This window comes from Quercus lobata, chromosome 3 (assembly GCF_001633185.2).
Source record: "Quercus lobata isolate SW786 chromosome 3, ValleyOak3.0 Primary Assembly, whole genome shotgun sequence".
NCBI lineage: Eukaryota > Viridiplantae > Streptophyta > Magnoliopsida > Fagales > Fagaceae > Quercus > Quercus lobata.
The window spans coordinates 44,091,525-44,105,599 of NC_044906.1; the positions used below are offsets into that span (position 1 = coordinate 44,091,525).

The 14,075-nt window shown below is 35.4% G+C and overlaps 1 protein-coding gene across 1 annotated transcript; it reads left to right on the forward strand.

Annotated features, from left to right (window-relative positions):
• The first annotated feature begins 5,481 nt into the window (after positions 1 to 5,481).
• LOC115980948 (endoglucanase 5) lies at positions 5,482 to 10,732 on the forward strand. The gene is made up of 11 exons (XM_031103140.1): positions 5,482 to 5,691; positions 6,293 to 6,505; positions 6,895 to 7,095; positions 7,180 to 7,266; positions 7,358 to 7,522; positions 7,865 to 7,988; positions 8,138 to 8,301; positions 8,696 to 9,029; positions 9,231 to 9,275; positions 9,487 to 9,537; positions 10,039 to 10,732. Exons 1-11 carry the CDS (start codon positions 5,482 to 5,484, stop codon positions 10,326 to 10,328), a joined length of 1,884 nt encoding a protein of 627 aa, XP_030959000.1. The 3' UTR covers positions 10,329 to 10,732.
• Positions 10,733 to 14,075: the final 3,343 nt, after the last annotated feature.

A 14,075-nucleotide genomic window follows, 5' to 3' on the forward strand; every position in this document is an offset into this window, starting at 1 on the left:
CGTGTTTATGTGTATGTGTGTTTATATTTATTTGTTTTTGTGTATGTTTGTTTGTGTTCATGTATGTTTATGTAAATATGTGTTTATGTTTATATTTATGTTTATAAATATAAATATATATAAACATACACACATACATAAACATACACATGTACATACACACTCATACACATACACATACATAAACATACATAAATATAAATGAATATAAACATAAATACACATACACATAAACATAAATATAAACATACACATACACACACATAAACATACACATACACATACACATACACACTCATACACATACACATACACATACATAAATACACATACACATACACATATATTTATAATTCTCGCCTTAGGCCCCAAAATGTCTAGGGCCGCCCCTGTGCATTCAATGGATTTTGCATTTTCTGTTTCCCTTTTTGTGTGTAATAATTTATAATAACACATGCGAATCTAATTATAGAATCAACCATATGGCATCATATTTTTACGATTGGTTTGAAAAGAACAACGAAGAGTTACAAAGAAATTTGAGAATGTTCAAAGACGCAGGTCAAAATATTGGATTCTTTATTATCTGCTTCCTTGGTTGCTCATGAGAAATAGTGAAGATAAAAGGTTAAAGGAAAGAAAAGGACGATACATACCTTGTTGGGTGAAACCCTAGATTTGGTCAGAGGGCCATAAAAGAGGAAAAGATAATTAGTATTAGTAAGAGCAAAAGAAGGTGAGAGACGTTAGGAGTGGCGAGGAGGCCTCAGTACTGGATATAACATCTATAAATATATAATAATATTATAGGATCAATTTTTATGACATGTTTCTTGGACCATCGTATTCATTTTCATGCGTTGTTGTGTTGCGTTTTTTTTTTTTTTTTTTTTTTTTTTTTTTTTTTTTTGGAAATGTGTTATGTTTTGTTGTGTGCTAAACTGGTTGTCAAATATTAGAAATAAAAATAAAAATTTATAGTGTTGTAAGCTACACAGAACTGCTTCTAGTATTAGGTAAGGTTCGTCTAGGTTTGATGCAGTTGTCCATTTCTGGTTTTTCACCACTCAGCTCTGGTCCATTGTAAAGGCCCATTAATATGTTGAAATAAAATGTTCCTTGGAAACAAAATGATGAGAAGGACCCTTTAAGGTATTTTCTTTTTCTTTTTCTTTTAAGATAAAAAATGCAAATTGCGCAAGTTAAAGTATGGTCAATTATCATTGAAATATTTTCAAGTATTTAGTATGACAAGTAAAATTTTCCAAACAAACCACCAAAATGGATGGCTCAACCACGAAGTGTCGAAGGTTTGGTGATTGGACCACCGAAACTAGTAGCTAAAACGGTGGCTTCAATGACTAAACTGCCAACAATCGCTGCCATCAACGTGTTTTCGATGACCAAACTGCCAACGCCAATGGCCATAAACAATGTCTCTGGCCACTAAAACAACCACTTCGACTATCAAAAGCTGTCACCAATGGTTGAAACGACGTTTTTGGAGACTGGACCACCGACATCGGTCATCAAAATGGTGTCTCCGGGGACTGGATTACCAACATTGGTCGTCGGAGCAATGACTTTGCCCACCCCACCAAACTAGTGAACTAGCTACCAAATGGGGTGAGGGGAAGCTATTGTGTGTTTTTGTAAAATGTTTGTGGAGGAACAGTTTTTCTCACATGCCACATGTCCTAATTTCATTTACCCACTCACCAAAAAATACCCATACAAGCCTCAAATTATTTTGGGCCCACCACAAATATTTCTCATATCATTACCAAAATTAAGCCACAAAATTATACCGTCTCTTTAAAGCCCAAATCCAATTATCATGTTGGCAAAACCCAAAAAAAAAAACCCAACAAATATATTATATCCCAAAGGGAAAAATGCTCTGACACCTTTTGAACTTTAGTATAGTGGTTATTACACTCTCCTAAACTTTTATTTTGACCAATTTACTCCATGAACTTTATACATATGCCAAATTAATACCTTAGTCTAACTGCCATTAATACGCTAACAGCAAGGGCACGTGAGACTCAGGTTTAGTTTAAAATACCAAAATCAATTTGAGAGAGAGAGAGAGAGATCAAACAAGAACCACAGTGGCATCCCTCCAGCACTAGAACCAGAGTTCTTTGTCTTGTTATCGAGACCATAGACATAAGTTTATACAATGATATAATATTAAAAAAAAATATGATGATATTTGCTTAGAATAAACATTTAGCAACCATTAGAAAAGATTTCATGCTAGTAAAATTCCATTGACATCTAAGTCATCTAACCTCCATCCCACTATGAGCTACTAATTACAAATTGAGTATTATAATGGTTTTTTCTTTTTTCTACGAATAACCTCTTTGATAGAGAACTTCAACAAATGCTCTCAAAATCCTTGCAAATTTTATTTCATTTCATTCATATCATCTCTATCCCCCTTCCAAAGTCCATCCCAGTTGAGTCCAACTTGCTAGTCATGATTCTTGTCAAAGAGTTCAACTTCCACACTTCCCCCTAAATCCATATCTTCTTCAACCATTCACACTAACACCCTAATCAAACCGATTTCACAATAAATCCCAAATTTTAATTTACAAATTCTAACCTTATAAACCCAAATCATTCAAATTCGCATCAATCAACCCCAATCTTCAATTTCAATCCCAATTTAAACGACACATGGGTCTCACGTGTGTTTGCTGTTAGAATATTAATGGCAGTTAGAGTGAGGTATTAATTTGGCACATGTATGAAGTTTATGGAGTAAATTTGCCGAATTAAAAGTTTATGGGGTGTCAAAATATTTCTTCCCTATCCCAAACCCATTTATCTCGTTAGCAAAACCCCAAAAGTCCAGCAAATCTATTACAAAGCTCGTTACTATATGACACCATTAAAAGCCCAGGAGAAACACCTAGACTAGGCATCATTTATCAAATCCCAAGCCTACACTTGACAATATTTTACAAAAGCCCAAATATTATAAAAAACCTAAGTACTATTCTTGGCAATATTTTATTAAAAGCCCAAATACTATTAAAAGCCCAAGTACTATTGGCAATATTTTATCAAAAGCTTAAATACTATTAAAAGCCCAAGTACTATTCTTAGCAATATTTTACCAAAATCTCAAATACTATTTTTGCAATATTTTATTAAAAGCCCATATACTATTTTGGCAATATTTTACAAAAGCCCAATACTATTTGACACCTGGCTTAGGGTGACACAAATTGCCCTAGAAACCTAGATACTAGTAGTAGATAACCAAAATCATTGGCCCTAATATATGTTCTAATCTCATTGGCTAAGGACAATCCAGTATTTAATACTAAGTCAGAACCTCCAGCTGACATTATCTGAAATAGCAAATATTTCTAAAGCTGGACATACCATTCTTGGCCAAATCCTAGGATGGATCGTATGAAGATTTATTGCTAATTGGGAGAAGTTTTAGCTGATATTATTTGCTAAATACTCCCTTAAATTCAGCTATAAATAGAGACCATCACCAACACACCAAGACACACCAATCTCTCATAAATCCTCTACTTACTCTCTTGCTCTAAATCAGCATTCTTAGTTCTTTAATGAGATTCTGAGGTTCTGAGTTCTTAGTTCTCAAATTAGTAACTAAATTCTTCTATCCTTAGCTCATAAATACCCCTCATACCACTACCCATAAAAACTTATCCATCCTCTAGTAGAAGATTTCAGCAATATAGATGTCTACTACCCATAAATAGCTAGATACTCTCTCACAACTTACCCATACTATCAAAATGACCTTACTACTCACTACATATACAATTATCATAAGTATAGCATGGCATAAAAATTTATCTTGCTACACTAATTGGAATCTCTCTCTCCCTCTCTCTCAAGCTAAGCTATCTCCATCATTTGTTGTAATGGATCTCATATTATTTGTCTATTGCTTTATAATTGAAGGCTATAATGTATTTGTGACTATAGAGTTTTTCTCTCATATTATTATAATGGAGGATTTTCTCTCAATGGGCCCTTCCGATAATGATTTTGGAGATGTTGACACTCTTCTCAATCTATGAAACTACTAACAACTGGAGATTTATACTGTTCTGTTTTATTGTACCACTGTAATATTTTATTGTTGGGATATTTCTTTGTTGTAGTGGGCTTTTTCCGTTTGTGGAGAGCTCAACCAGTGAGAAGGTAGAAGAAAGAAAGAAGAAGAATAAAAAGCAACTAGAGTGAAGAAGAAATAAAGAAAGAAAAGAGATAAAAATAAATAAATAAATAAAAAAGAAGAAGAAGAAGCTGAGCAAAGAACCTAGCGTGAAGAAGAAAAGAAAGAAAGATTACAGAAAAGAGGAAAGAGAAAGAAAAAAGGAAAAGAAGAAAGAAAGAAGAGAAGTATAAGCACGGAGAGAGAGAAAAAGTGAGGAAGAAAAAGATAAAAAGAGTGGTGGAGAGCATGTGTGGTATGACCATGGGCCCCACACATTACCAAATATTTACGAAAATGCCTGTAACTCAGTTTTCATAATTTTGGAAACTCATAAAACTTGTTTTCAATTCTAATCATTCTAACTCTTTTTTTTTGAGTTTTGAGTTATGAAAACTCAACTCAATAACTAGAATTTTTTTTTTCAAAATAACATCCTTTCTCAGACAATTTCGTTAGTTAGCAACGTTTTTAAACTATTTGGGAAATTAGCATCTCGAGTCTGAAAAACTCGAGTTTACTGTAGCAAATCGAGTCTCTTAAACTCGATTTTTGTGTGTTAGGAAACTCGAGTCTTAACGACTTAATTTCCATACAAATTGCATCTCTAAAACTCGAGTTCTGTGGAACTCGACTCTATCATACTCGATTTGCTTAGTTTCTTAAATAGTTTGGAAATATTGCTAACTAATGAAATAGTTTGAAAATACGTGTTATTTTGAGAAAAAAAAAATCTCAATAGCTAAACCAAACAGCATACTTTTAAGTGGGGCCCACGATTTTTGAGTTTTTAGTGATGGAAATGAGTTATATAACTCAAAACACATCAAAGCAAGCACCCTCTAAATGACTCTCTTAACCCATTTTTTTGTAAGAAATAAAATTAAACTAAAAGGTATGAGATTTTAGAATTTGAGTACATGAGATTCCTTATGAAGTCGCTGGTTCGGTTGGTTGGTTACCATACATTGGGGAGTCACCGTCGATGGATAAAAGTAGGCGTTATGGACGGTTGAGATGGGTAGACATGTCATGCGTGCGGTGCGACTTCATATAGCACCATGTAGATGTAGGTGCAGAACCGTATCTTAAATTATATAATACAACGTGGGGAGCTCAACCTCGATCAAAGAACAACGTGAGGACTACTAGCCATATATATTTCGTTTCATATATATATATAAATCAACCACTACTGCAAACACATTAACAGGTATTAGCTAGGCAATTAATTGTTGCATTAATTCCGAGTCACGTTAGACATGAGGAAGTCGAACGTAGTCCTCCTAGCTTTGTTGGTTGGCATTCTCCAGTTGGAAGCGACCATTGCTACGGTCTTCAACTTCAACTACGGTGAGGCCCTTGACAAGAGCTTATTGTTTTTTGAGGCACAGAGATCTGGTAAACTTCCACCAACTCAGCGAGTCATATGGCGGGCTGACTCGGGACTCAAAGATGGGTTTTCACAAGGGGTAAGGCTAATTTATTTTTAATGCCAAATTAAAAACATGAGAAGAGTAGTACCCAACTGCATGTTTTGGATTTGACATATACAGTTATGTTAATGAGAGTCTTTAGGACAATAATTAATAAACTATATTAGAAAACCACCGAGGTGGTGTGGTCTAATGGTGTTAGGTGATGCACAAAGAGCTGCGCCAAGGGTGAGATCCCATGTTCGAGTCCGAAAATGGACTTGCGTGGGGTTGCCTTCCTTGGCAGCCTAGGATCGCTAGTGCCCCTCGTGGGGTTGAGGAAGTTATGGCTCACCGGTTCCCTTGCACCCTAGCAGACCCCAGACCCTGGCAAGTAGGGTGCTACTATGGTCACGCTTAGGTAGGATTGCCACGTTGGTCGCCCCCCTCTACCCATTTTTTTATTCAGCAAAAAAAAAAAAAAACTATATTCAAAAAGTTTTAACATCACTTTTATGAAAAATATAAAAAACTATCAATAAAATTAATTCATTTAATTGTTTTATCATTTTTCTATAAAATATATTTCTAAAAATAATTATTAAACCAATGTTCTTATGGAATTCTTTAACATTTCCCTGTATATATGTATTAGCAGGTGGACTTGGTTGGAGGATATTATGACGCAGGCGACCATGTGAAGTTTGGGCTTCCAATGGCATTCAGTGTGACAATGCTTGCATGGGGAGCTATTGAGTTCAGCAAAGAAATCACAGAGTATAACCAAATGGGGAACACCTTATGGGCCATTAGATGGGGTACTGATTATTTCATCAAAGCTCATCCACAACCTAATGTTCTTTGGGGACAGGTAAGACTAGGAGGACACATAGTTTTTGGTCCCCTATTTCCTATGCCATCAATCCATGTTTGGTGACCACGGTGTATATATAACTACAAAATAACTTTGAATTTTATTGAATTAATTAATTTTAGTTTTAAATAATTATAAAATAAACGTTGATTAAGATAATAAGTCAACCCATAATAATTCAAATTGATAAACTGCCAAATAAAATACTAAAAAATATTCCAAAAAACATAAAAAGTTCAGAAATTGTGAATTCAAACGCATATATTATATCAATAGTTGGGACTAGGAATGATTCGATCGATCGTTTGATTAAGGAAGTTATTAATAAGATGTGGATTTAGTAGTGTTTGATTGACATAAATTTGTAAATAATTAATAATCTGCAGGTGGGTGATGGGGCTTCTGATCACTATTGTTGGGAGCGTGCTGAAGATATGACAACTCCAAGGAATGGTTACAAGCTTGATGCAAATAATCCTGGTTCGGACCTTGCCGGTGAAACTGCTGCTGCCTTGGCTGCATCTGCCATAGCTTTCAAGCCTTATAACTCATCCTACTCTAATCTCCTTTTGGTACACGCCAAACAGGTGAGTACGTACGTACGTGTATTGTATTGTATTGATGATTAGCAGCCTCTCTCGACAGATCGATAATCTTCAATTTTGTTGCAGCTTTTCTCATTTGCAGACAACTTCAGAGGCCTGTACGACGACTCTATCTCGTCTGCTAAGCAATTCTACACGTCATCAGGTTATTCGGTTAGTAACATAATAATTCATTGGCTCTTTCTAATCTTCATTCTCATACTTTTGTTTTTGTATATTGTCCTGAATCAACTTTTTGGTGAAGGATGAGCTATTGTGGGCTGCTGCCTGGCTGTATGAAGCAACCAATGATGTGTACTACTTGAAGTATGCAGTGGACAACGCTGTATACTTGGGTGGAACTGGATGGGCAGTAAAGGAATTCTCTTGGGATAACAAATATGCCGGTGTACAGATCCTTCTTTCAAAGGTTAAATTTTTTATAATCCAAGACCTCCATTTTAGAGTTAAATTAAAACTCTTCTCTTTTTTAACACCAAATTAATGGAAGTGAACATTGAAAGATATTAAGCTCAAATGTATTAGATATGTATGTTTTAATAAATTTATACGTTCATCAGCTTGTTTAATTAGCATATTTTTTGTTTATTAACTACAGTCTTTGGTAAAGTAGTCAATTTCCGTCACCAATTAACTGCAAGTTTTAGTTGAATTAGAAATCATAATACTTATTCCTCTCAAAAAAAAAAAGAAAAAAGAAATCATAATACTTATTATTAATTAAGACTAACTGGAAGTCATTGATTTGCAGGTACTGCTGGAGGGAAAAAGCGGTGCCTTCACTAACACGCTAATGCAATATCAGGCAAAGGCAGACTACTTTGCCTGTGCTTGTCTGCAAAAAAATGATGGCTACAATGTCTACAAAACTGCTGGTTTGTATTTGAATTTAGAATGTCACTGTGACCCGATTCTAGAGAAATTTTCACTAATCTTATATAAGAACTTTAACTGATAAATTGAGTCTTTTCTTATCTCCTCATTAAATGGATTCCTTTCCTTGTACGTTTCGTTCATTCATCAGGGGGCTTATTGTACGTGCGTGAATGGAACAACATGCAGTATGTCTCATCTGCTGCTTTTCTTCTTGCTGTATACTCTGAATACCTTTCTGCAGCCAACGCCAAGCTCACTTGCCCAGAAGGCCTAATTCAACCTCAGGAGCTCCTCAATTTTGCAAAGTCACAGGTATATATGTCTTCATTTGAATTTTCATTTCTTTCTTGAGTAATATGACGTTTACAACAATAATTTTCACAACTAGCAACTGCATTCTTATGAGGTATATCATTATTGAAGTAACGTCACTTTTATATAAATCCGGCCATTGGAAAAAGTATATTATGAGATGGTCTTTCTCTCATAACATGCGTGGTTTCCACATACTGTGAGATAGTGGTTTTATGAAACCATCTCATAAGATACCCTCTCTAACTATTGACATCCTCTTACTAGCACAAATCATAATTTGCCACTATCTCAACATATATGAAAAATAATGGGAAAGTTGTAGTGCCCCTGGACTTCATGTTCTTTTAATCACCAAGGCTTTATAATAATTCTCAATTGGTTGGTTTTGCAGGCAGACTACATCCTAGGTAATAACCCTAAGTCGATAAGTTACTTAGTTGGTTATGGACCAAATTATCCAACTCATGTTCACCATAGAGGTGCTTCCATTACCTCGGTACACATACTCCATTCTGTGGTTGAATGTGTGCAAGGTTTTGAGGCATGGTATTATAACCCTCAAGGAAATCCTAATGTGATATATGGAGCCCTGGTGGGCGGTCCTAATCAGAATGATGACTTCTCCGATGACCGGTCCAATTATGAAGAAACCGAACCTACACTTTCTGGCAATGCTCCTCTCATAGGCCTCTTTGCTAAGCTTCAAAGTGTACAAGGAATTCCAGGTGAGAACCCATTGGAGGATCATATATACTTGTTTTTATACAAATAATCTTACATAAATGGAAAATTGTATCATCTAGAATTTTTTCTTTTAGTTAACAAATTTATGCGTATGCCCATTGCTATCATGTTCATAATCTGATGGTTTATGGTTAAACATACACTCATTGTTATAACTCTGATGAGATATTCTAACATGGCAGGCCCCTATCACACAAAACTACCAGCGGTCCACCAAACAACAAAAAGTAACAGAAACTAATCTCTCTCTCTCTCTCTCTCTCTCTCTCTCTCTCTTATAGTCAATTAGCACTTCCTAGCCCTATTTCCCAAGGAAATTAGGCTTAAAAAATGAAAAATTAGAATCCTAATCTGCTATTTACCATGCCTTAATTGATGGCTGCATCAAATTGGTTCACGTATATATGGTGCTAATTTACTTCCTTTTTGAACTTACAGGTACCTATCCTCCCAAAGCACAAGCACCAGCACCGGACACAAAATCATCATGTGAGTACTATGAACTTAATTTTCACCAAAAATAAGAAATTAATAAGAAAATGACCACAACAGTAAAGGACGGAAAAATCAACATAAATTATACAATCCCATGACTCTCTATGCCACAACTCATGATGTAATTAACTCTAATATAGGTGCCAACACCATGGATATTCTTCTTGCAACGCTGGCCTCTTACCTTCTACTTTTGATTATGATTTGAAGCATAATGGATAAAGAACTCAACAAATTCAAGCTGGAAAATATCCCATATAAATTTTGACAAGAATCCCTAGGAACATGCTAGGTTTCTGCATGTAGCTTACTCATGTAATCTTAACCGTTATTGGCGTAGCTTTTATATACCAACGGTTAAAATTGATTTCAAATGTTTCTTTTGTCAAAGTGTAATTTTTTTTTTAATTAAAAAAAACCGTTAAAAATATTATAAAAATAAACCTAAATTTAGAGGCACCCTTTAATCATATGATGTTACGAATTTTTTTACAGATGCTCCTGTTCAATTCCTTCACTCCATAACTAGCACATGGACCATAGCACAAAGTGCCTATTACCGCCACAAGGTAATAATAAAGAATACATCACAGAAGCCAATTGCTGATCTTAAGCTGTTGATTGAAGAACTCTCAGGCCCTCTATGGGGTCTCTCTCCTACTAATGTAAAGAACATCTATGAGCTTCCTCTGTGGCAAAAGGTCTTGAACCCAGGCGCAGAGTGCATTTTTGTTTACATTCAAGGCGGTCCTCAAGCTCAGCTTTCAGTTCTAAGCTACCATTAACTATTCCAAACAAGCAATAGAAATTTCAAGCTTCTATGGGTTAAGAAAAAACGTATACTTCGGATACATGGAGATGGACTTCTTTTTTTGAATTTTCCCCATAGGATTAGTTATTTTGGTCAATGTAACCCTTATTTCAAGGAAAGAAACATCACTGTACATTGACGTTTACAGATTCTATAAGCTTTAACTTCGAAAATTCTTTCTACCAAAAAAAAAAAAAATCGATAGTGCGGGAGATGTAACTGTTTTGGGATATGCTTTTGGAACTTGGGCTCACTTATGGAACTGTAAGACCTTCATTTGCTCTATAACAATATAAGAGTACTCGTTGGCCTTCTAATTGGATGGCCCTTTCATTTTTATTAGTTATTGGCCTGTGCATTGCACAATTTTTGTAATAACTGAAAAAAAAAAAAAAGTATAATTAACAGCTTAAAGTAAATACTTTAATAATAGATTATAATAAAAAAAACATTTACAGAAAATAGTAGTAGAAACAAGTTTTTTCATGTAGGAATTGATGAATGTTACAAGATTTGATGACTAGGAAGGTAAGGGAAATCTAAAGGGAATTTGAAAGCTAGTAAAATAAGTTCTAAATACAACTGAAATGGACAACCCCTTTTATAAGTAATATAAGCACTATTTAAACAGTTTATAGTGAATAGTGACTTTTTTTTACTATTCACAACAGGTCTTCAATAGGGTCGTTAGTATGTACAGACAATAGTGATGCAAGCAATGTTCTTAGCAATGTCAACAATAGTGATGCAAGCAATGATCTCAACAATTTTGTCGGTTTGTGCCGACAATATCATCTCCTACTAAGTCTGGAGTAGTAACTGAGTCATGACCAAATAGAGTCTAATCATAGGGATCATAGGGATTATTATCTTTAGCAATAGAGACTTCGAAGGATGCCTTGGACTCATCATTTGAAATAACATTATCTTCGTCGTCCTGGAAGGACTACTTTAATAAGGCAATCAAATCTCTTTTCTTAAGTCCATCAATGTGGATGCAAGGGTGAATCAAATGAGTCGCTACCTAGTTTTTGTAATGGTCTAGGAACCATGTATATAGTATCATTTCAAGGAAGGACCTTTTGAACTTACTACAAGAGATATGGGTTTGGAGTTAAGGTACGGTCTTGGGAAGGTGTTAGGCACCCAAAACTGCCCAACCCTAAGGTTGGCTTCCCATCATTGTGTCTTGTGTCTTATGTTTTAACCCTATTAAAGGCATACTCAAAACTTGTATCTAACTCACACACATACACACTAACATACATCCTACAATCAACATGGCATCAAACATCCCTAACCATACATCTATCATGCTTATCAAACAAAGCCTACCATGTTATGCTTATCACCATATCGCATCATAGCATCATATCATATCCATCCAAGGCAGAAACATCAAGATCAAAGGTAGAAGCAAAGCCAAAGAAAACATGTCATCATCCAAGGCATCAAGATCACAATCATAACTTCAAACCTAAGCGAGATCATATCACAAATGCATGTACATTACAAATGCTTGACTCACCTTCACTTACCTTGCAGCAACTCAGCACCTATGACATTTATACATGAGCATGTGAATGCATGTACCTAGCATTAAAGCAATACAACATAAGAAAAACCCTAATTCTAACATGTGAAAGAAACAATTAAACAAGTGAAGCAGAAGCCTTGAAAGCATAAAAGTATGAAAAAGAGGCCATACAAAAGCATACATGTGAAGGTAGAAACAAAAACAGATAAATAAAATTTAAGGTTTCTGGACAAGTTCATACGCATGCATGAACAAGCCTGCACGCACATAATTAAGCCTGCCTGCGTAGGCAAGATTATATGCACGCGAGTTTTTGCCCAGAAAACCCAAAAAACACAACAAATTCATTAAAACTTTAAAACGAGAAATCTAACATCCTAACATGCTTTTAAAATGTACAACCACATAAACCTAAGCTAGATAAACATGTTAAAGCATATTATAACAAGAAAACAAAGCAAACAGAAAGATTAAAGAGAAAAGAAAAGGAAAAGAAAAGTTTAGACTAATACCTCAAAGAAAAGCTCTTCAAGATTGATTTTTGACCGTTTCCCTCAGACAAATCTATTCACAATTCAATAAAAGAGCGATTAGTAATCTTCAAATCAAAGATCAAGGTCAGAAAAGACCCTAATTAAAAGAAAATTAACTTGAGGATGTTTTGTGAAAAACTCCCTCTTTGGTTCACTATTTCTAGTAAATCTTAGTGTTTTCCCGTGGGATTTCTGTGTCTTTTGAAAATATACCACGTAAGGCTACTTATAGTGTGAAAATAGGGGTTTGGAACGACTCTTAGACTATGTGGGATTCGTTCCAAACCTCAACATTAATGCAAAAAACTTGTCTTGTATAGTTTTTGGAATTCACTATGCGTGCGCAAGATCGAGCCTACGTATGCATGCAGAAAGCTGTGTGCGCAGCCCAATTCTTGCGTGCACATAGCAAGGGTTTTCTTGGTTTTATTTTTCCAAAAATAGATTTATTTGCTCATTTAAAAGTTATATTTTTCATTTTAACATTTCTCAAGTTAATTTAACACCTGATTGGACCCTAAACTAACTTGGGTCTTAGAATTTAGCATCATTGGGGAACGGGGGCCCACATCGTAAGAGGTACAAAATGCGGTGTCTACAGATACCCCTTTTTTGATTCATGAGCTTCGCTAACGGAATCAAAAGAATAAGAGACAAAACATTTTGTTTCGACGTATGGTTCAGGCCTAACCCACACACACGACACACATCACGCATACATGGGGCGGGGTGCAGCTCTGAAGAGCTACATGGGATTCGTATGTCTAAATTCCCACCTTTGTTGCTTGGGAAATGAGCAATGATAGGTGCACTATCCTAGAACCTGTTTTGCCAATTGCAAGCAAAAGGCTAGTGACTCACTATCCTAGAGTTACTAAAAATAAAAACAAAGGTTCTCTTACGAGCTTAAAAAAATAAATAAAGGTGCTCTTACGAGCTTAAAAATGATATATATATATATATATATATATTGGTGTCCATCTGGGACTCTTGCCTTAAACTTCTCCGAGTGGTACTTGTCTTCCATCTCTATCTTCCTGTTCTAGTAAGGCTCCTGCCTCAGGGTGACCTTGGTCTTTATCTCTATCTCTACCTCTTATACCGCGTCTACATGTTCAATTCTTGTAGGATATGTGCGTGAAATCTATATTGATGTGCCTGCATGTTAAACTCCTGAAAGATATAGTGCACAAGTTCTGACTTGTATAGGATCTGTGCCTGCATATTCAATTACCAAAGGATATGTGCACAAGTTCTTTGTTCTTCCTTTTTGACTTGTATAGGGTTTCGTGCCTGCATGTTCAATTCCTAGAGGATATGTGCATGAGTTCTGACTTGTATAAGATTTGTGCCTGCATATTCAACTCCAAAAGGATATGTTCACAATTTCTGTATTCTAACTTGCTTGACTATTTTTGGATGAAAGATCCACTGGGATGCTAGAGGATTCACTAGGGAGTATAATTTTGTTGGAAAGTGTCTTGGTTATGATTCCGACCTACCACGAAGTCTTGATGGTGCATGGCCACTAAGGAGGGAGTAGCTTACTGGGGATTTTCTGATAGTGTCATCCATTAGGGAACTTCCTTCCACTGGGGAATGATTATCTTCTTCTATAAATCACTGAGGATTAATGTTGACTCCACCCTCA